Source organism: Falco biarmicus, chromosome 10 (genome assembly GCF_023638135.1).
Source record: "Falco biarmicus isolate bFalBia1 chromosome 10, bFalBia1.pri, whole genome shotgun sequence".
Classification (NCBI taxonomy): Eukaryota; Metazoa; Chordata; class Aves; order Falconiformes; family Falconidae; genus Falco; species Falco biarmicus.
In genome coordinates this window covers 6,580,613-6,606,696 of record NC_079297.1, presented here as the reverse complement: position 1 = coordinate 6,606,696, position 26,084 = coordinate 6,580,613, and the positions used below count along the sequence as shown (strand labels likewise).

Sequence of the window (26,084 nt, the reverse complement as noted above, 5' to 3'; positions counted from 1 at the left end):
TATGTACTCTTCATAGCAGTAGGTATTTGGTATATTGTATCTGCAGCTGTTACAGTACCATCTGCTTTTAGCTTGTCTGTGGACTAGCTTAAACTTCCCTGGTATTTTCCAGAAATTGATAAGAAAGGACATACAAAGTTTTAATGCCCTGATTCCCAATAAAAAGTGATGCTAAATACTTGTTTACTTTTAAACAGAACATTATTTAAGGTACATTAAAGGTTTGGTTCAAGTCAAAGTCTGAAGACTTTCTCAGTTACACACTACTATGAAAAACACTACTCAATTTCCCAAGTAACTACTGCTTTGGAAAAGGACTCACAAGAAAACAAAATCATTTCTTTTGGCTTAGCAGGGAACTGTACCTTGCTCTTTTATCTGTCGAATCTGTCTCACAGTTTCTTTTAAAATAGCACATTTGTCTGGTTTGACATTGAAATTGTCAATGTCACTCAGATTAGCAGATATCAGTTCAGCCAGTTCTTCAATGTATTTGCTTTCCTGCTCACGCCGACGCTTCTCACCACTGCAGGTCAGACTAGGAACCAAAAACATTTCATATACTTACATGCCATCATACACAAAAGCTGTGCTCCACTCTGTGAGCTTCAACGTACTTCATGTAACACCTTCAAACCTAGGCACTAGTTATTCTTCCAGCTAACAAATCTGAAGTGGGTGTGCATGTGTGTTTTGTCACACTGTTGTTTGGTTTGGGGGTTGTAGGTTTGTTTTAATAATTTTAAGTAAAAATTTATCTTAAGAGACTATGAGAAAGCTATTTTAAAAAAATCCTCCTGTGATTACTCCATTGTCAAATTTAATGTAAATAGCAATTGTTATAAAACTCTAACACACATACAGAAAGTATATTTTAACTTTAAAAGTTACTTTAGGTTTGTTTTAATTTATTAGACAAATGAAACAGAATTTTAACATTCTAAGAAATCCCTTTGGTTCACTTGTAACAAGATGACTACAGAAGGTGATACCTCAGAAGTTTCTAAGCATCAGGACAAAATGCCATCTCAAGAAAAGCAGAATCCCAGATAACCCCATGTTACTGGATAAAGTCTCTCTCCTGAAATTCCTTTTCCTATGTAGATTAATGTTCTGAGTAAAGACACTGACTACAGCCTAAATCAATACAGAGAACAGTGTCATACACAGAGTATGCCACAAATAGGAAAAGGACGTCTCAAGAGAAAGGGAAGGGGCAAGTGCGGTCACACTGAGGGAATCAAAAGAGAATAAATACTCTTTGAGAAGAATCCAAGTGAAAGAGTTAGGAAAGTATGCATGGAGAAATATTAGAGAAAACAAATGACAAAGCAGGGGCTTGAAAGATAAATAAAACTAATGACAGGTGACAAACTGAAGAACAGAATTCCTGAATGGACAGGCTGACACTAGAGAAAGGGAAAGAGAAACTGGAATGGAGGACACTCAGAGAGAGACTGGGATCTGGTGGGAGAATCTGAGGACTCATACACAATCTGTTGCATAATGGAAGTAATTAGCATGGGATAGCGAGGACATAAATAGAAGGGAGAAATCTAAGTATACATGACGTCTGGTTTTTTGAAACCAAAGATAAAATTAAAATTTAAAGGTTAATACTCTTGGGAACAAGATAACACAGAACACTTAACATAGTAGAAAGCAATGAGCTTGGAGTGGGACAGAAAACTGAGTCTCTCAGATAATGACCTCTGGCAGAGTTGAGCGAGGGGCAGGAAGACAGCATAGAACGCCAAAATTTGAGATGAACTCACACAGAACTAGTCCAGAGAAACAGAAGTAAAAAAAAAAAGCTCAGCCTATTGCAGTATTCTGTGCTGACCATAACTACCTGAAATGAGGCCTGTCAAATCAATTACCAGATACAAGATGCAGCCTTTGAAATTTCTGTGAAGCAAGAACTTTTTCTGCTTTTACTTTGCAATCACATCTTCAAACAGATTCCTTATATGTTCACTCTACTATACAGCATAGTTCATCGGCTTTGGCAGATCTACACATAATAGTAAAGCTGTGTATCTTTGGAACAGAAGCTGGCCTAAAGAATTTCTCAGCTGAGAAAAATGATCATTTAGAACTTACTCTAGGCTGCAATGATAACTCAAAAATATTTTTAAAAACTCATTAAAAAAAAGTCTGTATAAACCTACCTTGCACCTGGTGTATCACAGGGCAATGGCTTGCGTTTCCTTGACTCATTGGTCAAGCTATCCAAGGAGTTTTCTCCTAATCCACTCATCTTGACCATGCATCAGCAACTAAAAGCAATACAATAAATGAATGAACGCCTCAAAATAATAACTAAAAATGCAGAGAACTTTTCCAGACAATTTCTTTATTTTTATGAGATTCATGAGTGAGTATTTTTCCTGGAAATCCATGTACCTTTCTGCTATTACAAAATAATATTTGTTTACCATTTTTTATATCTATTTGGTATTTTGCCAAAACACAGGTTTACAAAGCTTTGTATCATGAATGTTAAGCGAAATAAATGTAAAAAATGCATGTCATTGGATTCAGAGATGTTTAAAATTTTGCACCACAGTACTGGGACCACTGTATAGCTCCAATTTATCTGAAAATAAAGATTCTCAGTGTTTCAATGTGTGTTTAGATAACTTGGAAAAGAAAGTGGTAAATCAGTATGTTATGCCAAAATGTAGTTAAATACGAAGGATAAAGTTAGATATCATTAAAGAAAAAGGCAAGTGATACCCTAAGACAATGCAGGATGGATGACCGGAACACTGAAAATACAGAAATGTTGAGCAATTTCCTTTTCTGTATGCTCCTTTCTTCCCTTCATGTAACCTAACCACTGCAGCCACAAATAACTGTCATGCTTAGGAGAAAATCAATGGGCTTAAATAAGAGTTTCACACCTCGCTCAGTATAAAGCAACAGCTTACTATTACCGTCTCTAACTCAACAGGTTACTACAGTCTTAACTTCTTATCTCTTGCTAAACCTTTTAAAATGAACAGAGTTTTCTAAATCTTCGAGGACAAGGCAAGCAAAGACTTCAGAACTTGATTCCAGTTTGTTTCTGCAGCAAAGATTGGGCTAAAACCCAATAAAATAACAGGTTGCTTTTGTTAAAGTCTAGTTATTTAAAACAAGCCTGGCAGATTACATATCCATGACACTCACGTCCCCTCACTCCCAAGAGAAAGGAACACAGTCACAGAGGAGAGAACACACCTATACCAGATCCTGCTGTGCTCCAATCAATGACATGCCAAGGGAGGAAAAAAAAAATTTAATGGATCTGTGCCATATATATAGTCAAAAGTATTTTAGAACATAACTAGAACTATGAAACAATATCATAATTTGTATTTGATTTTTTGTTCCACAATGACAACAAGCCACATCTGGGAAGTTGAAAGTTTAGCATTATTTTATCCTTCTTACAGAACTTCTGAATTAAATTCAAATTCTATTTACTGCAATCTAGTTCAGACTGCAGGTCTTTACCCCATATAGCAACAACAGTATCTGGTTTTAAACAGCTAGTTAAGACAGCTATACTTGTTAGCTGGAGAGAAACTCCCCTGTAACGTATAACCCAGGCACTAATAAATCTTTCAGGGGAAAAAAAATGCTTTAAGGATCTCCACAAGCAAAAGCCATCATTACTACAGTTATTAAAAAGAACTGTCTTAGAATGACCAAATCTCTAGGAGTCAGTGATCACGTATCCTGTGATCACACTCTTTCACCTAATGAAGTTACTGTTGTGATTCAAAGCAGCTCCGCAGAACAGGCTCCATGCACCCTGGTGAACAAGTAGTTAACCACAAGTCAGCAGTACCCTTGCAAAGAAAACCAACCCCTAAGAAAGACACCTAGACAACTGCTTCCAGGACAAGACATCCAAATTGAAAAAAAAAAAGTGTATTACTTCTGATGTACTAACCTTGACTGATTGGATTTTTTTCTTACTGGCTTTTTGTGGCAAAAAAATACTGCTTTATTTCTTTCCAAAGTCTAAACTGAAAGGGCAAAGACACACAAGAACGTAATTGCATGAAGCAGCATGGGGGTTACTTGCAATAGCTGATACTGTTATTGCAGGATGTGAGCTATGGGTGGAGAATTTAAAAGGACATTCTTCTTACAGCAGTACAAACCTTGGAAAACTAGAGAGGACAGAGGACTGCTGGCTGCTCTGAGGAGCAGACACTGGATTACTCTGGCATATGTACAAAGCTCAGAAGTAAAATAGCATCTCTTTAAAGCACGAGTTCTCTTTGCAGCTCAGCGGATTTACAATGCTTACCATAAAATTGTATTCATAAGCAACCCTCATCACAACTGATAGGTATTAGGACAGGAAGGATAAAACACTTTCTACATCACAATAAAACCAAAAACAACAGTAAAACATAATCCTGCATGTGAAATAAACAATTACAAAAGATGCCTAACTCCGTAACTATGGTCATGGGCTGCAGAGGTGAAAAGTTGGGATTACATCTAAATATTTGATACAAAACCAGGATGAAGAAGACAAAACCCAATATACAGAAAGATGGATGAGCAAGCCTAAAGACCTTTATTCAGCCATATATCCCCCTCCAGGGCAAAACCCTCTCATATACATTTATAGTGGCTCACCTTATGTGAAGTTCAAGAAAAATATTCTGTTACCCCACTAGATGACAGCATAGCACTGAACAACTGCAAGGATGCTATTTTCTTCAATTCAGCAGTTGAATGAAAAACTACTCATCTGAACAAGTATGCAGTTTCCAAAACAGATTATAGAAACAGGCTATGATCATGCAAAAAACGATTATCTGAGGCTGACACTCAACAGAACGTATGACTCAAAGTCTTATGCCTACAGACCTCACGGCTAAGGCTGAATCGGGTGAGTCGCTCTGCAGGTGACACATGCACACAGCCAGCGCTGGTGCTTCCCTCCCTGTAACTGAGCCACAGCCAGAGCACAGAGCTGCAGCGTTAAGAGCTACTGCAGACAGAGAAAGGAAGCGCTTAAAATATAAGACTTAAAGATAGCTCAGGAAGGGTGTGGGCACAGCGAGTATGTCAGAAGCCAAGAGTAAATTCTGTTTAAGAGGAAGAAAGATTCAAAATACATTAAATAGTTGAGAATTAGAGCTAGGTAGGGCAGACATTTCATCAGAACGTAATTTTGCAGGTAACATTAAATGGTTTAGAATGGAAATGTCATTTCTGGTTTAACATCTACCTGTACTGACAGGTAACTCACAATATGATTAAATAGAAAAAACAAAGAATTATTACATTTTGTCTCAGAAACATGATACATACCAGAGAATACAACCCTCCTTCTATTTAAAAAAACCTTTCAGTGCCTAAGTATAGAATCTTGGAGAAGGAAGGAAAAATGAAGTAATTCATGTAGGCTGTTTCCCTACTATTACACCCAAGTTTATTCAGGCCTGAAGCTGCAGAGTTCCTGCCCGTGTATTTTCCTTTCCCTCAGAGTATCATTACAAGCTGGGAAGGCATGTAATGCCGAGAACAACTCTGTAACTGTTTAGCTAAGGAAATTACAGAAGCTGCTTCCCAATACAGACGGATTTAGAGTACAAATTGTGAACAGTCAAACTAATTTCCCTGCTACAGGAAATACTCGCAGAAGAAGCTGTTATTCAGTGAGTTAATAATAAAAGAAATCACCAGTTAAAAAGTACCAGGTGTTGTATTTATGCATTGAGTATGGACCTATAATTTCTACTGGGCTAAAAAGTTTTTCCAAAAAGACATCTATTTTTGGAGTTTGGGGGAGTTTTCCTGAAGTTAAACACTATTTCAAAAGACAGCTCCAAAACACAGCTTTCAAAACCTAAAACTTTTATGCATTTTTACTACTAAAGGCAAAAAAAGTTTAACACAGTCATCTTTGTAAACTTACTTTATGAGCTAATAGGCAACAGTATTATTACTGGCTCATGAACCTATAAAGCTGGCTAGAAAGACTGCTCTGATAGTTATGCCGCACAGTATTATCTACCCAAGCAAAGCATTTTTAAAAGAATTACAGGGCGAAATTCTATTATTTGCATAATTAAAATAAATCTAAAACCTTGTTTAATTTGACTCAATGAATAGCTCAGTTACTACATACAGGCAAATGTAAGAAATAATGTTAAGTTTGGGTAAGTATAAATTACCCAAAAGACAGGAGTGATAATCTTCGATCTCAGAATATTATTCTTATTCAGAATAATGGAAATACAGATAAGACAACAACCACTTCGATGAAAAATCTGACAATTGTTCTGCTATTTTTCTTCAAAGTTGCATGTGCAAGCTCACAAAGTGGATGGCAAACCTACTGCGTAGAAGGACAACTAATGGTGGGACTATATTATGAACGTAAGCTATCAATACATACTATTATGTACTTTTTAATGAAATTTGTAAGCAAGTATGTACTTAACATGCAAGAAGCTACAGCAGATTGCTAACATAAGGATGAAGAAATGCTGAATATAAATTCTATTTTCAAAAATTTATCTGTTCCTGGTTTATATAATTTATAGAGAAAATTCCTTGGCACTGCCAAATTTTAAGGCCAGGTACTTAATGAACAGTAATTCCTAGTATAGAATAATATTTAAATGTTTTCTAGTCTGACATCATCAGAACCAGTAACTAATTTTAATTTCTAAATTAACTGCCCATGTTATTCCACCATATTGGAATATTTTGTCATTTTCATCAAGCATTTTATAAAATAAAAGCATTTTATGCTACACTCCATTTAGCTACTGAAAACAGATGACACAAAGCCACACTTTGTTCTGTCCAATACGGTTTTCCAAAAGTTATTTGGAAAAACAAAGCCCTAGCTCTTGTCCAATGATTTAGGAAGGTATATATTTGTCTGAAATAGAGAAAGTTGAATGAAGTAAATATGTTCAGAGCCCTCTGAAGTTTATACTTCAAGCAAATTTGAGAAAAACCAAGATGAAATAAAAGATGGTTCAAAGTCTTCAAAGACAGACGTTGTTTAATTTCATTGGTTGTTAGCAGTAATGGACCACTATATACTACTGATGCTCATAACGCCACCAGTGGAGTGGAACCAAAGACAGCAGTATTTGGAGAAAAATTTCAAAATTTGCATGATTATTTGCAAATACTAACTACTATTTCTGCATTACTATTTGATTTATCTTTTCAGATAACAATCCTGAATGTTCCAAAATAACAGAGACCTTTCTGCTCATTAGTAAATGTGTTGAAAAAACATTTGTCCTTATTATAAGTTGCACGTCTACATCCTTTGCAACATACTGTATACTTTTCCAGTGCCAGGTCTATTAATTTCTCAATTAAAACCATAGATGGATTGTTAAAAAGCTACTGTTTTCTGCATGTGACAGGCAAAACAAGTCCTACTAATTATTAATCCATCCATTGCAACAATATACGTACAGCCTTCCAAACAAAACCATAGAGTTTAAAGAAATCATCAGCATTTTAAGACTAGCATTTTTCAGCCTCCCAGGGTTTCAACATTTTGACAGGGTTTGGGGGGGAAATAAAACAAAAATCTTCTACACTTCTGTCATGGACTACCAAGAAAAGGATGCACATGTCAACAGTAAGTATGTTTGAAACCGGGAAAATTCATAAAGCCATTTCCTACAGAGCATTCAAGCTAAAAGAACACTTAGAAGTACTAAGCACAATAAGCAGAGTTTTCAGCTTGATACAACAGTTTCTTCCCTGATCTTACTCACCTCACCTTCACACAAATTGCAAAGCTACTAACTTAACAACATCAAGTAGATTGCTTTCTGCTAGTTCTCCAACTCAAGCATTACTCCCTCACACCCATATTCTCAGTAGTTGTAGATGAAAGATCTACATCACCAAACAGGACATGGCAACTGGGAAAGTTTTGTCCTAACTGGGGCCCAAATTACAAACAATTAGATGATTCAGATTTAATTTTTGTATTTTTTTAGCTGAAATAGTTGACCACAGACACACAGACACAAAAACAAAACCCACAAAGCACAACTATCTAATACTAATTTAAAACAGATACAAACTATTTTAAAAACCTACACATTATTTGCAAAAAAACATTTTTAATGCTTCCTTGGTCCCATGAAACCGTCAAGGTTTTCCTATACTAAATGTATGTACTCATGGTATCTTGGATGCTTGGAAGCTCTTCTGTCTGAGCTAATTTCTTGTTTGAAAAATTCACGAGGGAAAAAAGCATAAATTGGCTCTTAGCATTCCCCAGAATAAGCCAATTATGAAGAATTAAATCAAACCAGTCCTTTTCAATGAATCATGAAGATGGTCTGGACTTTTAAAAATTGTATATAAAGTTAAAATATTAAATATAATCCTCCTTTCTAAAAACCAAGACATAAGTCACACAGGTTTTTAAGATGCAAATTGTAATAACTGGTTTATGCTAAGAGAAGCCCCAAATATTTAAATTGTATTTGATATCAATAAAACTAGAGGGCATTCCGTTCAGCAACTCTGTATTCTTAGCGATTTTTTTATTTCAAACTTATATTTCTCTCAAATACACATATATAAAAAAGTATGACAGCTTTCTAGTGAAACTTCCCATTCAAAATATTCTTGCGAGTAGGAAGATTCTTTTGTTGTAAGACCAACCACAGAAACAAGTGATGTTCCCATTTACATAGACAGGAATCCACAAGAAAACAGATTTAGAAAACTAACTTTCTGCCAGCAGTAAAAGTACAGGTTTTTTCAGGTGGTTTTCTTTTTCTTTCTTTCTTTCTTTCCTCCCCACCCTTTTCTTAAGAATATGATTTTTATAGACTTACATGTACAATCTGTAAATTGTAGCTTGAAAAGTGGTAAAGGAATTAGTACTCAGGTATATACAGTCCAAATATGGAATCAGTCACTTACTTGTCCTTAGCAAACATTCAAGCACAGCATATTCTTCAGAGGCCCTTCAGAATCAGAAGTCATTTTAAGTCACATCCTGAAAAACATAAAAAGGCTGTACTTGAAAAAAAATTAGCGCTCATTTTTCAATTTTTTCATGTAATATAAATAATCTTACCAAAAAGTGAACACTCAATATTGAGATATTTTAATGTCAAACAAGTTTAAAACTCACTTGTAACTGTCATGTCTGCTATATGCTAAACAGCTCAAAAGTCAGAATCTTAACAGCACAAATGCCATCCAGTAAGCTAGATTTCTTTTCACATAAGAACTAAACACATCCATTTCAAATGTAATTTCCCCGACCCCCAACCCCCCCCCGGGGAAGAAATAACAAAACTGTTGAAGATGTTTGATCTTAGTAACTTTTAAATCTTAGTATAAAAAGCTGCAGTAGCAAATTAATTATTTTTTAAAGTTATGATTGGCAAGTAAAAATTAAGTGCATAGCCACTCCACGTCAGCCTGTAAACACTGCTTGGTACATAAGTATTACATGAGAATAGCAAACTGCTTTCAGAGCTATGAACACTCTGGTTTCTCTTACTCCATTTCTCTACGAAATTCTAGGAATGATTAATCCATATTATCATGCATTTTATACAGTCTATGATTAAGTGTACTAATTAGTGAGATTCTGGGTCTCTACAGAGAATTACAGTAACTTAGGAAAAGTTTTAAACAACAGCTGTGTGACTGAATTGATTTACTGAAAACTGCTTAAAGCCCTATGTAAAGCAGAGGCTGTTCAAGCTAATTAGAAAAATAAATTGCTCTTGGGAAATATTTATGAGACATTCACATGTAAGCACACACCATAGTCCTATCCAAAATTGAGAGTTTCAAAATTGATACTTCTACCCAGACTACTTAATAGGTAATCACTAGCAGGCAGGTAAAGGAGTTTTATTCAAGTAGCTCATTTCTTAAGAAATTAGACTGAAGCTTTTCGTATCAACTGGTTGCATATGCATTCATCTGCTGTTTTAACCATCCCTTTGACAATACTGATTGTAGCTTTATTTATACGAACTGGAATTACCAATTAGAAGGTTGATTGACAATGTGGTCACGTAAGAGTAAGCATCAAGAGTAAATTGTCTCCTAATTAAAGATTTCTATAACACCATTTTATGCTAAATCAACCTCTGCTAATCACAGAAACCAGAACAAAAGCACATACACAAAAAAGATGAAAAATCTACTAAATCTTAAGATGCAATATCAGAAACATTGGGGCATCTCGGAAAATGAAGTCCTTCAGCTGTTCCTTTCTGTAAAAATGCTAAACCAGACCTATACTACACTCAGTGATAGCTTGCTATCTAGCTTCCCTGCGATAGTCTTATACCCAGCAAGGGCCATTTTCTGATTTCTCCACTGGACAGAATTTATAAAACAAAAAGATAGCATAAATTATATTCACTGTTCAGTTTGATGTGCAGGTTTTTTCCTCAAATTTCTACAACAGCTTGACAAACTGGTGAATACACCTGTGCAAGAACAGAGGCAATTCAATAAAATCATAAACAAGAGTCTCAGTGAAGTTGACCTACACAGGAGAAATGAACAGGAGAAAATCACTTAAAGGTGGAAAATTCAAACCCTCGAGTATCAAAAGGATTCTGTATGACTGGAAATATAAGGGGAAACAGAAGAACTCTGAAAATGTATTAAGTTGAAGACCACACAAAAATCTTAACACTATTCAAATTAGTTTTAGAATATTCCCCTTATATTCCTCTCAAGTAAATACTAATTCCATGGTTGTCAATAACTGAGCTGCTTAAACAGAAAATGAAATAGAACTTCTCAAAGAAGTACTGCAGTAATGTCACTAAAAAATAACCTTCTGAATAACCTGAAGGCCCTTGAAGGGTTAGGAAAGCATCTAGAGCAGCATTTGCACTCATTTGATCTGGACAAACACTGCAGAGGACCATCCTATGATAACAGTCAACTGGCAGGGCAACCTAGAAAGATATTCTAAATTCTGTTCAAAAGACCAGGATGAAATTAAAACAACCTGAAGCAGGGATGAAAACGCTTCCCAGTAAACCAAAAAGTTATCACCAAATAAGCTATGATAAACTATTGCCACATATCAAAAGAAAATTAGACCCAAGTTACTACCACTATGAATAAAACAGGATATTAAAATAAATAATTATATTGTTATAATCGACAACATTTAAACAAGAAAATATGTCCCTCTTTCAATACTTGGTCTGTTCTTGCTAATGAAAGCCAGAACTCTTAACATATTGAAAGCTGACCATTCAATTGTTACCCCTACTCTAAATCTACATGCTTTATCTTCTGAGTACAGAGGTAACAGCCAACTGCTTAACTTTTTAAATACAAAACAAATAGTTTATTTCAACATTGTTTTCTGTTCCGCTTCACATGAATCAGTGTAGGTTATTAGAGTGCCTGTATCAAAGCACAGTCACGCACTAAGCGATTGCCAGTCTCAGAGTCAGTATTATTCTAGGAAGCTTGGCACTGGGGGCTGTGCAGCCAGCTTCTCCATCAGCTCTCACCATACCAGTACCACTTTCGACATGTGAGCATACTAGTTCCTGTCTAAAAGGTGCTCAACCAAAAAACAAGAGTGCTCAAGCAAAAACATTGGTTTGTTTTGATGTCAGTGAGTTCAATACAATGACCTTTGACTGATTTCCCCACCTTCAGGATGAGCCACTGATACTCAGTTAATCCCGTACAGAAACTAGCCATCCAGCATAGTCTGGCTACCAATAATTCAAGTGTACACACAGTCCAGTTTGCAATCCCATTTTTAAAACACATACAAGAATGAACATTACATTACAATTTGGATGAGATGGGTAAGTGACAAGCCATATTGTTGCCTGTGGCACAGACAACGATAAATGACACAGCTAAAGCTATACTGTTTTTAAGGTTAAAAATATACATATATATTCATAGTCAAATGTGCCAGATATGGTAAACACAATGTTTACTTTTTGAAAGAAGACATAAAAAGCATCTGTAATCCTCCTTAAATTTTTCAGAGATAATGTGCCTGTTTACAAATGAAATCGAATGCAATGTACTACAGCTGTGTGAATCTGAGAGTACAATGTAACAAACCACTGAAACAGATGAGACTCAAGTACACTGAGTTAATAAAGAGACTTTGGTGTACTAAAAAGTCTTAACTTTTAAGGTTAAAGCCAATATACTTACATTATAAAGCAAACAGCAAATTATATTGTATTGATACATCATTCCCCTAAACTAGCACTCCTATCAGTACAATAACTAATAAAATACTATTCCAAAACATACACATTTCATCATTCTCAACTTTTTTTTTCCACCTCACCTCCACACCCTCAGCCAAAAAGGTCATTTACTAGATAATAAATACCTGACTCAGACGGAGACTTCACTGAATCAGGACTGTCAGATTCAGTCTGAGCGAAAAAAGTGCCACCTATAATGTGGTAGCCAATGAAGCACACCTTGTTGCAACATGTTAAATATTCTTAACTCAGCACACATCCTTTTTATATTGTATGTTCTGTCTTCGGAAGACTATAATTTTTCAGGCCTTGTCAGGTTTCATTTACCAGCTCCCCTGCAGTGTTTAGTAAGCACTATGCACTCCTCGGTTATTTTTCAGACATGACAATTAACTTGAGCCTTGTTCACTTTGCATATATTAAAATGACAGGACACTTTCAGTTAAAGGATGGTCAGAAGTGGAAAAAGCTCAGAGTGCGTTTCCTGTTCCTCTGATAAATAATGCGTGTGCTCTATTTATAGAATGTCACTACTTGTTAATTTGTTTCCTATACATCCCTCTTTGCTAGTCACAGCAATAGATACAGGACCCTGTTACAACAAACAAAATGTATGAAAGATAAAAGGGGAGCTCCAGTGAACTTGCTGTTATAAAAAAAGACTAGTCTTTATCCTTAATGCCTTCACCATATGCTGTCGAACACTTGTAAAAATTTCTACCTGTCAGCTCCTGCACAAAGCACTGTGGAACAGTGGTTCCCGCATTTCATCACGGCTCCAAAGGCACGCGAGCCACATTCTAGGCTCAGAACAACTGCTGCCCTCATAACCCAGCTGTGAAAAGGTATTGAACTTCCTTGGCTAGATGGGCTTGTCAGGATAACTCTTGTAAGTAAAAAGCAATTGGGCATAATGCAGCCATATCACCTACTTGCATGCCACTGGCAACAAGAATTGGTATGCTCAAACACAGCAGGCCAAAAATAATACTGAAGGGAGTCTTTAATCTTTACTGATTTTCAAGCCACTGTACTGGAAGAATTATATTGGGCTTTCAATATAGCTGATGGCATAGTATTTTTTAGAATATATTTATAAAGTTTTTAACATAAGTAAGTCCTTACAGACTTGTATCCAGAAGAGTTAGCAAACAGTTATTTAAAAAAATAATTTAAAAATTAATAAATATATATATATATAAAGAAAAAAAACCCCTAACTCAAATACCACGAAGAAACAGGATGTGATACCTGGGCTACTATAATGGGATTTGATAACTACTTAACTGGTAAGAAACCACAGAACACCACCATTCTTTTCTGTATCTCCAGACACTTTAACAGCAGAAGAAACTCAGGCAAGTCAATAGTTGACTGAAATACATATGGTCTACTTAGCTTTTAAATTAATACTTAATGAAGTTCTAAAAGTGGAAAACACTTCTTCCCATCATTGTGGCCAAAACAGTGGGTACTATGGAAAGAGACTGCACTGAGACCAGTGCACAAACCTCTCTACTGTTACTAACAGCAATAACATTCCAAAAGAAAAAAAAAAAAAAACTGTTTATATAAAAAGTGTCCCATTTACCAGACAAAATACCCTTGACAGAGCTCACAAGTGAATACCAACACAACAGTATTGAAGAGTCACTTTCCAGCCTAATTCATGACTCCATGCCACTTGACACATGACATAATCTGCAGACTAGTAAGAACGCAAGCTGTACAATGCATCTCTACATATTACAATGTCAGCTTAATTAGAAATAAAATTTGAATTAATTCACGTAATTTGTTAAAATGGAATTATGTAATTCTGAATTATTTGCAAAATCTCTCTAAATTAGAAAAGGACATCAACTAAGAGCCTTAGAACATGAAACTATGAGTCTGACCATACAAGCCTGAAAATGTTACTTTATTAGTTTTTAATCACTTCCAACTTTTTGTGTTTTGTTTTTAAGCAGATATATTAACTTACCTGATGAAAGCTTGTTTCATGCCTTATCAATATACGACTTCAATTCTTACACAATTTTGACCACTACACTTCACAATAATGTGATTATCTTTTCCATATAAACCTTAATCACTACCGTTATAAATAGAAAGTCCAATGCAAAGGGATGATTGCCAGAAACTAACAATCATACCAAATGCAAAGACAAAGCAAGAACTCCTAGTAGATCTTAGATGGGATTCACGGCACAAATTATAAAACTGGGACAACTATGTTTTATGCAGGGGAAAAAAAAAGCCACATATAAATATGGGATGGTGGTTTTTTACAGAATACAATAGCTCCTGTAAGATAACAGACTGATAGACATTTTCCAACATGATGCAATAAAAATAGAAGGGCTTTTACCTCAGCTTAACAATGACTGAGGAATTAGTTTTCCCTTACAAGGGAGGAAGCAACTTTCCAAACATAGTTTCAATATAGTTGGAATTCAATCTGTTAGTTTTCAGGAGCAAAGCTATCATTTATTTGGAGGTAGCTATACACTATCTAATACTCCAAAAGCAGGGAGTACTTACAAAATTCTTGGCGAAAACAGGATATGTAATCAACTACACTGAGTTTGTTTCACTAAATACATATGATCCCTCTCCAAGTCATCAACAAGTCCATTCTCCTTCCTGAGACTCTGAACGGGTTCACATACATTCCTATATATTATCTGCATGCATCTTTTTTGTTCTGCCATCTACCCTACCAGCATTTCATGGAAGCAAAGACTGCTTGTTAGATTTCAAAAGAGAGATAACTTAAACACAACTATAGTATTACAATTAGCATTAACAGATTTAGTGCTCTGGCATTGTTATAATTGAATCAGACCCTATCACACCAAAATCTTTCTCATTTTACTGAGATAACAGTTTTATATAAAACATGTTTAGAATGAGAACAGCTCAAAATCAGAGTTTTCCAAAGCAGCAGTTAAAAACTTCGGCAAAATATCAGCAATTTCCTTGTAAAAGCCCGTCCGCTGCAAGCTTAAATTTAGAGACAGAAGTAATTTTACATTTGGAATAAAATCTCTAACAATACCAAAAGGCCTTCAGACAAAGGGAAAAACTGACTGCTTTTGACAGAATGAAACATTTACTGTACACACTATCAGTTTCTGACATGATTTCTATTAAGTAGATGCCAAGCTTAATGCCAGCTTTTGAACTTCTACAAGTAATACTCAGAAAAGCATTCAAAACACATGAATTTGTTGCATTTTCTATAGCTACTATTAGCAATGGATGTTCATCTCCAGTATTTCCAATTTAGTCTTTGAATCATGTATGTGAATTGAAAGTATTCATCGATTCAGTAGGTATAGAAATTGGCTTCTAAGAAAACTGCTTATTTGAAGAAGTAAACACTTTCAAGTGTCAAGTTGCAGAGCAAAAATATTTTTTAAGTAAAATTGCACAGCTGAAAAAAACATTCTATTGTTTTTATATTTGCATATTAAAAAAAAAACTCAATTAAAAATGAAGTCTCAATTAAAAGCTGTAAGTAACCCAAAAATTTTGCAATGATCTAACCATTCTGTTTCCCCTTTCTGCTCTGGGCAACTGTCCATCTTGGGAGATCAGATGTGATCTAGTTGATGCTCATGTGCCTTAAATAGCACTGTCATTAATCATCCCACCATACATTTAGCCTATCAGCCTGTTCAATTTATCTGCCATTTCCTACCACTTGAATAATCACAAATTATCAAGCAGCACAGAAGTTTATCAACAAGCTGGAAACCACACATCCTCAAAAAGAAGCCATGATGCTTGTGACTATTTCTACACAGCTCTTTCATATTTTGCCTTTGTAGAAGTATAGAGACTCCTGGCAGATACTGCCAACTTCCAACAAAAAAGACTGTTTTCAGCCAAACTAAGCAAGCAAGGCAAGTTCTTACATTGAGCAAAGACCTCTGAAATGAAAATGCCTGGATATTAAATACATCAGATCAAAATTTACTGGAATATTATGGCCATCAATAAAAACAGCCTCTTTGCTTCTGACTACTAAACAGCAAACCTTTCGCTTTTATGAATGACACAATATTAGGTCTGCAAAGTATGCAATCCAGTACTGCAGTTCCAAGAATCTTTCATGTTAGTGTTTAGACAACAATTTTTTGTTCCACATTTATAAGAACACAATTTGTAACATCATTTCCAAGGTTAATATCAGAAACTAGTTTGTTAAAAACTCCAATCTCTCCAGACTTCCATAGCACAAATACCAAGAAAACAACACAATATAATGCTTAATGAAATATTTTGGTTCCAGTCTTTCTGATGCTTCAAAGACAGATTTTGGTATTAGTAGCAGAGTTACACACAAACTAATTAATAGAGAGAAATAAGCCTCACCATTGATGATCTAAGTCTACAGCAGATGAGCAGGGACACAAGCCACCCAAAACACGCTCACAGTAATTCCTGTCCCTCTTCCTAAAAGCTCAAAAGTCCATTCTACAAAACATACTGTCCCACACTACCTCTAGTCCTGGACAGAAGCATTGATTACCCTCTTAAAAAAGCATGCCATAAATTGTGTGGCTGCCTGTCATGAATCTGAAGACATCTGAAATACACACCACTTTCAAGGGCACAAATATTTGAGGGAATAGTATTCTTTTATTACAAAACAACAAACAATGATGGGAAGCAGCTTAAATAACTTAGCTAACATTTAGATTTAATCACAGCATCCTGTAAAACAACTTGAAACTATGCTGTATCCATGGGGGTTTTACCTTCTGAGTGCTTTCAACTTAAAAAATAGGACTAGACAACAGGCAAAACTCAGCTACAGAAGTGAAGAAGAGTGTGACCTGCTAGTATACGCTAGTTTTAACTGGAAAATAAAGTGGCCCATCATAAAAGGATGTTGGTACAAGACAGTTCAGAAATGTAATGCAAAGCACAAAACAGTTTCCTGTTTCTGTAGACGCTTGCTTTTTCTACACACAAATAGCATATTTGAGGAGCATGTTAAAAGGGAATTTATTTGCTTACAGAATAATCATTCTTAATGAGTAGAAGACCACTCTATTGCCTGCTCAACTCAAGCATCCGCATATCTGTCCAACTACTATGGTCCATGAGCAAATACAAATTGCCAACCATGACATCTCAGTGTATGGAGCCAAGAGACGTAACACATGTGGGGTTCCAGGAGCTACATCCACACTTAAAGGTTTACACCCTAAATTCACTGTCCTGACAGACAGGAGATCTGGTATTGAGGGTAGCTAATCTCAAAACAGAACAAAAATATCTATATTCATTTTGAAATTAAAATACATAAAAATAAAAGTCTCGATTTAAAATTACTCATTCCTAATACTCCTTGTTGGTTTAACAGTAGAGGTAAACATGCCTGCTTTTAATCTCTAGAAAAAAAGCATAAATATAGCTTTAACACTCTTTCAGTTACATTTATATTTCACACTAAAACTGTGCACTCCTTTGGTGTTATTTTTAAGTCAAAGATATCTGAGATGACAAAATAGTATTTGTTGGATTAAACAAATTTTGCCATAGTTTGTCATAAATTTCCAGTATATACGAATACATAGTCAGCTAAATCTTCTTCTCACTCAAGTAGAATAATTTAAAGATTATTTGTGACCTGAATTTCTTTTTGTATAGCCTATGCCAATTTGCCTGAGAAAGGAATCAAAGGAGTAGTGGTCATTAGAGCTGCAAGAGAGAAAAGAACCCAGAAGAGTGTACACATCTGTGACATCTCAATATGAATGGAGACAATACATGCCTTATACAGCTATAAGGGAGGGTGTGGGGGAGGAAGGCTAGCAAGCCTTTTTTGTTTGTAACATAAAGATGTGAGTAATTCTGTAAAATGCAGTAAGGAAGTGTTATGTGCCATAACTAAATTAGTCTATTTCTTGCTGGGTTTCTTAGCCGACTTCAGTTTTTAGAAGAATCAAGCAGAAGTCAGGAAACAGACTCAAACACAGAGAAACAGGAAAACACCAGCCTTTTCAGAAGAAGAAAAAGTAACCAGCTAGATATGATGGACATTCTTTATAAAAGCAATCAAACAAAAAGGGCAAATCCATGAAACAAAGCCTAGCACTTCTATGGACATCCCCCCCCCCCCGAAAAAAAAAAAAAAATTATTGCCTGGCCATCACAGAAAGTAGATCAGAACCTTAAGAGAAATACTCAAGTAGGCAGCAGAAAACAAACAAAAAAAGATAAATTCTTACTAGAATTCACCAAACGTTCATAGATTAAAATGTCGAAGACTTTCTAAATTTAATTCCAAATTTGACATAGTATTTAGGGGATCTTTATAAGACCAACAGGAGTACTCCTTAAAATCAAATGAATCAGCTTGGAATACATCTACAACAGTAAGTTCAAAAAGGCCTTTCAAATCTTAAGCTTCATTTTTAGTATGACTTTTTTTACTAGGAACATGCATTAGCATACTAAAAAGACTAAGTATTACAATCACCGCAACTTCCCAGCTATATAAAGCTTAAATTTAAATTTAAAATTTAGAAGTCCTGAGTTACATTATACAAATCAAGTGAAGGTTTAATTTCCAAAACTACTTAGAATTCTGCCAAAATACTTTTCCACATTAAACGAAGAACACACAGGCTGCATGACACATGTATTCTAAAATTTCTAGCACATTACAATGCTGTATTTATTTCCTCCATTATATCACATCATGTGTAGCTCCAGTTCAAAGCATTAAACCCAAATATCTTAAACAGTCTTGGGGCGGGGGTGGGGTGGGGGGAGGGTGGAAGGAAGTCAGCATGCTGATCAGTTAATGCTCTGCACACAAATCAAATTCTCAAACACATTATTATTCTCCTATAAGTTAGCTGTGTTTAAAAAACAATGTGCAGCTTGGAAGTAGCGTGGAATTTTAATTTACACATCTCTGCTGATACGAGGACATCACCACACACCCTCAGCCCTCAGGATGGAAAAGTGATTACACTGTCACTGTATGACTGTACCATGATGACAACAGTGAGAGAGGGAGAGACACAAGAAAGGACGCTTATTCTCAAGTGAATTATGGGTGATAGCCACTACACCTACACAGCTTTTCAAGCAGAGATCAAAAACATTAAAAAAATACCTATATGGCTCTATAAGGAAGTTAAGGGGGATACCACAGGGAAAAGGTTAGCATTTATGAAGTGGAAAGCTTGTCTACATGCAGAGAACTGAAATACCCATAGAACACGGTAAACTGAATGTAAACAGGAAATACAGGACTAAAAAAAGAATGAGAAGAGTGCCTTGCACCGAATGCCAACTGATAATAAAAAGATGTTTAAATAACACATCAGAAGCAGAAAGCCAGCTAGGGAGACAGTAGACCTCTTCGTGGCAAAGGCACTCAGAAAGGATAAAGCCACAGCTCTGAAAACCTCTTCAGGCCTTTACCACTGAAGATACTGGATAGATTCCCACATCCAGCATTTCTCTGTAGCAAACTGGCTGGAGAAGCAAAATTAATTTAAGGAATCATCAGGAAGAATTAAACAAAACAGACACACGAGGTGCTGATCAGTCACCAGGATATCCTTCATCCAAGAAGGGGATCAAATGTGAAACTTCAGAACTGCTGTCCAAACTGCACATCTGACATTACAAATGGTTACTGTTATCCCAGGACTGGCAGGTGACCAGTGTACCTCCTACTGACATTAAGGAATCTAGAGGGACTCTCAGGAGTTATGGACCAGTGAATCTGACATTCATGCCTTGACTGACTTCCATCCATAGTAAGATGGTAGAAGCTAGGCTAAAGAACGTCACTGAGCACATGAATAAACAAAGTCTGCAGAAAAACAGCCAACATGGCATGACTTCGGAATAGGGAAAGCTTATTTGAGCAAAAAAAGACAGCTGCACAGAATTACTGTGTGACCTGCATGATCCTCAGACTGATCTAATATTTCTCATCATTTTACATTTGTTAAAACTTGGGAAATATATATATATATATAAAAAATAATATATATTTACCTATATACCCCGTTTTACTCTGGGAACTTGTATAGAGACTTCTTTGCCAGTATGAAATGTGATTTTACCAAGGTTTGTTGACAGAGCTTTACCAGGAAGCTTCCCCAGTAATAAAGTAAGCCTAAGAAAATATAGTGGCATAAACATGGCGCTATCATCATCTAATATTTTGTACAAGTCAAAGCTTCAACCACTTATAAGCCAAAGGTCAATGAAACAGAAGTGTAGAGAGTTCTGTGAAACCTTGAACTGTGCAACTCAGGGTTTTGATACTGTTTTTTAATTTATCCTTTAAAACTATACATAATTAAAACTCATGTTTCTGTCCTTATTTTGAAACAAACAAACAAAAGAAAGTAGCTTCCAGAATTAAGCTCCTTGCTTCTGCATTTTCTTCAGTCAGACTTCAAGGTAAACTGTCAATATTTTCAAATTCACTTTTACAGTACTGGGGGAATGGAATCCGTTTTTCTTTTTAAATGAAAAATGAGATGCTTTGCTAGTGGTGTCACTGTCACAGTTGGGGTTTGAAGAGAAAGAGCAAATATAATGAGATTTGAAAAAAACTCCGGCAATACTGCAGCCTGCAACAGAGACATAAAAATGTGACGAAAAAGCAATTGTTTTTTCCTTCCTATATTAACTAAGAAGTGGTTTCATATGAAAAATATTAAAAACTGCAACATTACCTGTGACTTGTAATTGTCAAAACTGCTTCAAGAAAATATGTATTAAAATTATTCAGGTCATGAACAAACAAAAATAAGCAAAAGTACCTAGGGGGAAAAATGTATTTTAGAGAAATGACAATAAGAGAAGCACTTGACCATCAATGCATTGTGAGAAACTATGCATAGAAATGATCTGTAAAACTACAGGCTTGTTTACATGGGAGGACTTACTAGCATTATTATACCAATAAAACACCATCTCTACATTACACCTGCCTCAGAACAAAGTAACTGGACTTAAAAACCGCTAGGTATTAGATAAATTATTTAGAGCAAATGTTCAGCCAGGAACATTCAGCCACTATAATGACAAAAGTCTAAAAGTAGTGGCATAGTAACACTGATACATATAGGTAAGCACAAACATTTGTGCAATAGGTGTATAGGTTCCTTAACTAGGGAATGATAACACAATGTGGCCAGCATATTCAAGAATTACCTGTGTGCTAATCACCTCCTTGTTCCAGACTTATTGTAACTGAATGAATGTATATCCATGAAATATTTGAAAGTAGAAAAGCTATCTAAGATTAATCAAGCAACCCATGAGAGAATATACTGCAAATAATGTACCTATATTGCAGCATACTTTAAGATTTTCATTCATTTACAATAGTAAAATGTTTTGCACACAATCGCTGTAGCAACAGTACAGCACAAAAATGGATTTCACTACAGCATGTTAATTTCACCATGCTCCCTATTATAATTTGCTGTTTCATATTAGTGACCAGCATTGAAAAATAATGCTACTTATTCATTTTTGTTACCAAATGCTTTTTAAAGCAAGGGATTTACACCCTTAATCATTCTTAGCATCTACAGTTTTACATTGTGATGCCTACAACTATTTCACAAGGAAAAGAACAAATAAAGCAACAAAAATTTTACAAGCAGAAATATGTTGCCCTCCAACGTGTACCTTAGCATATAGTTAAGATTGTATAAAATTAAGAAAGCATGCCAAAATCTAAATCAGAAAGAAAGCTTCTCACTTTTAAGACCTTTATGTGCTTGTCTCTCCATCAGTCCTACTTTGGCAATACAAAGACTAATTCTACAAATGGGGCTAGTCAAGAAAGGACAGACAAGCTTCAAGTCCCTACAAAAAAAAAACCAAAACCTTATTTGCAACCTTCAAAGTCAACCTCCACCACCTCCCCCCACTCCAAAAAAAAAAAAAAATGCAAAGCACCACCACCACCAAGATCACAGTGTATCACTGCAAGGAGAAATCACACGGGCTTCCAACAAAGTAAGCCGAAATCTCAAGAAAAGTCACGTAAGAGCAGCTTTCCTCAGTGAAGAGGTGCCTCTGTGTACAAAATACTAGTTTTCTCAAGCGTGCGTACATGGAGGGATGCATGGAAGAAAGACTTTACAGGCTAAAAGTATATAGACATGGTCTGATAAGAGAAAAGGTTAGCATTTATAAGAGATCCATTTGCTCATCATTCTACTAGAACTCCAGAAACAGCAGAAAAAGCATGAAGGGGACTGCTAATGAGAGAAACAGATCTTCTGAATTACCTGTAATACACAGATATTCACAACTAATTAAAAAAAATCATCCTGGCACAACTACACTAACTTTTCACTCCTGTGGATGTTTTCTGCTATTCATACTGCTTATTTTGTCTGCAAGACCAAATCTTACTGGACATCTGTTCAGGGTTCTCATGAATCTAAACAAAATACTAAACAAATTCCGCTTTTTTCTTGTTACATTTGTTTTGAAATTTTAAGATATCATAAAATCAATGCATTCATTTAAGCAAATGTGCAAAAGTTTTAAGGACAGTAGTTAAAACCTATGAATTATTTCAAGACCAACAAGCTCAAGTAAGAGACATCTTTTCTATTGTCATCTTAGACTTGTATGTTGTCTGTATCACTTTTAAAACCTGGTTATGCATTAGTAATATCTTGAAATGATCTGACAAAAGTAACTACACATTCTAAATTCAGCAAATAAATGGGGAGGATTTGAGGTTTGACCACAATTTTGGCTGATGTCAATCCAAAACAACACAGAAAATACAATTAATCTATTCTGTCTCTTAGGGGCATTTGAGACCAACTATGTTTAAAACTCTGCTGCTTCCAAACTAGAGCGAAGAAATCCCATCCTGAATCTAAATTTTTTAACAAAATGGTCCAGTAAAGTCTGAATTCCAGACTGGCTTCAGTTCTTGATTTATCTTTTGACTTTAGCAATCTGGATATTATTTAAAGACGACAGAACATTATTTCTTAGGTCATCTGAAACGACTTCCATGTAGGAGTGACAAACTAAAAGCATTTGGTATGAATGTTATGATGAAGCATTTAGATAAGAACGTTAGTAAGGAGAAAGAAATGTACCTTACATCACTGATCAGCAATTAAAATTATTATAATCACAATCATACCCATCCATTTTATCTTTAGGAGTCACCCATGGTTTTGAGTTACCTGGCATCAGACCAGGGTGATCTCTTTAGCACTACTCTGAGTTACTGAAGTAACAGGAAACTATGAGTCTAAAAATAGACCAGCAAACTCTGTAGACTAGCAGAAAAGTTGTCAAATGTGAAATAATAATTTCTTCCAGACAAGTGTCTCTTTAAAAGGATTATTAAGCAAGAATAATAACATACAGAGTTTTGAACTTTTGAAGACAAACACGCAATTCTTTATGACATTTAAAGCAAGTAGAACGAGTTTTTCATTATTTGGCTAATGACGCAAACTGTTTACAAAGATATCAAAATGGCTACCAGACAATTTGCTCATCACGGAAAAGAAAACACATCTTCTGGTTTTTTCTTCTCCAAAGAGAAGCTTTAGCATTTTATTCTAATAAGAAACAGCATTTCCACTGTATTTCATGATTTCTAGAGAATATATGCTTCTGAAAGAGTGTCATATATTCAAAACAATCCCATGTACTGAAAGCCTGAAGTTCACTAAAACATTTAACAGGAAGAAAGTATTTTTAAGTTTGAAACATTACTCTTACTGTTTTACATTATAGTGCCAGTTTACAAAATGTTAACGCTGCGACTAAACTAGATAAACAAAAATCATTATGGGTTTAGAGTTTGGATTCTCATCTTAATGAGAGTTAACATCTTTAGAACAAAATGTTCAATGCTGCAAGACATATGCTGAACATGTGTATACATGTAAAGCTTTGAAAGCTGCCTAAAAATGTGAGAATGAGTAAAGCTCATGTTACCCTTGATAAATGTCAGCTGTCAGACATCACAGTGCAACACACACTATTTTTTCCACAAACTAGAGCCCAACAAATATGCCATTTTTATTTCACCTGCTGAATATAATGCATTATACACAGCAACATCTACCCAAGGGTTAAAAGTTTAATGTTTTCATATTTTAACTTCCACAGCTAGGTATTGTTACACAAACATCATCATCACACTGAAATTATTTTCCAAAAAACTCTGGTAAAATTTCATATAAGACTCTAATGTACGCATTCTACCAAAATGGACACATTCAACTTCAAACCAAGTCAAAAGGAATGAGAAAGAGAAAAAAGTTGTTCTCATATCAGCTACCAATTCGGTATTTGTACAGTTCAATTTTACTTGAACATTTTCTGCTGTAGTAAATCACTCATTATAAAATTCTAACTGTATCTTGCTGGATTAGCCCAAGAAACTGAGCAAAGTCTTGGAACACTAGCTGTACAATAAAAGGGTGGAGTAGGGATCAGACTGGCAGAACCTTCCATTATGAAATGTTACTTTTTAATGTGATATAAATACGTTGATCAACCCTATCTACAGTGTAGTTCACTTCAAAGCTGTTCATTCCCCACCTCCCCCATTTGAAAGCACATACAATTTATCATTCTGTGCATATGAAAAACGATTATGATGCTACGATTATCATGGCAAACAGTGAAAGACACTAAAAATTTCACTGTGATTGCCATGTTAACAAGCAGGTTTCTTCTTCCACAGCTAAATCTCAAGCACTATGACAGTCTTTCATGAGTTTTTATTAAAAGTATTAGCCAGTTTTCCTGGGCAGGTTAAAAGCTCAATGTGTTGAAATATCATGAAATACACATGTCATATCAATCAATACCTTTCTCTCTCTCTCTCTGTTTAAGCAGTATTTTGATCCATTGAAATTTAATATACTTCTACTGGGATTTTCAGAAGCACTTAGTATTAGTCTGTTTCTGTTAATTCAGTGAGAATTCTATCACCAGGTTCAGCAGAAACACTGAGGCTGAAGATACTATTTCTTACAAAATTTTATCTTCCACGGGAAAAAGAAAATTACCTGTATATTTATTAACTTCCAAGAGAAAGATATAATAAATGTTTTTTTTCCCTATCAGAAGACCTACATTTTATTTAGAACTCTTTCTCAAGTTATTTAGAAACATAGGTGTGCACTGTATACACAGCCAAGAAAACCAAATAAAATATCCCTACTCAACAGACACCTTTTACGAACGTTTTGGTACTACAACCTGTGTTAAAGCTGGTGTATGAACTGGAGCAACTCCTATTTAAAATTATTATTCTGGTCTACTTTATTTTTTCTAAGAATGTCAATAATAACCTACAATGTTAACTTTTTTTTATTTTAAAAAGACACACTTTTTACACACTAACTGTCCACTACTTATTTCTAGTTATGATAAATTATCTAAATAATCTTTCATCAACCATATTGCAATGATGGTGTTCAAAAACAACAGTAACTGCTGGGGCAATTTAACTGCTAGACTTACTCAAAAATTGCATTATTTATAGCAACATAAACCAATATAACATCCTTTACCTGCAAAAGTGATTATAAGCACTAATCAGAGCAAACTACCGAGTTTCAGCAGAATACTAAAACTCTTCAGAACTTTTGTGGCATCAGAAAGAATACGAAGTATGAAAAAGCCCCTTTGCACCTTAAATTTACAGTATTTATTGCATCTGCTCTGAAACCAGTATTTGTGATTTGAAATTAGAGCTGAACAATCAAGGCCAAAAATCTCATGAAATGTTTGTAACCTAAAATAAATTGCCTATTAATACCATCA

At 35.2% G+C, this 26,084-nt stretch overlaps 1 protein-coding gene across 4 annotated transcripts in view; it reads right to left on the bottom strand.

Moving 5' to 3' along the window:
- Window positions 1-26,084, bottom strand: part of NCOA3 (nuclear receptor coactivator 3) — an 83,515-nt gene that overhangs the window by 21,265 nt on the left and 36,166 nt on the right. For all 4 annotated transcript variants that reach the window (XM_056353310.1, XM_056353311.1, XM_056353312.1 and 1 more), the window contains exons 3-5: window positions 8,938-9,013; window positions 2,172-2,279; window positions 366-538 (exon numbers count right to left, since the gene is read on the bottom strand). In XM_056353310.1, the coding sequence (XP_056209285.1) occupies window positions 366-538; window positions 2,172-2,269 (271 nt within the window). In that variant the 5' untranslated portion in view covers window positions 2,270-2,279; window positions 8,938-9,013. The remainder of the gene's footprint in view (window positions 1-365; window positions 539-2,171; window positions 2,280-8,937; window positions 9,014-26,084) is intronic.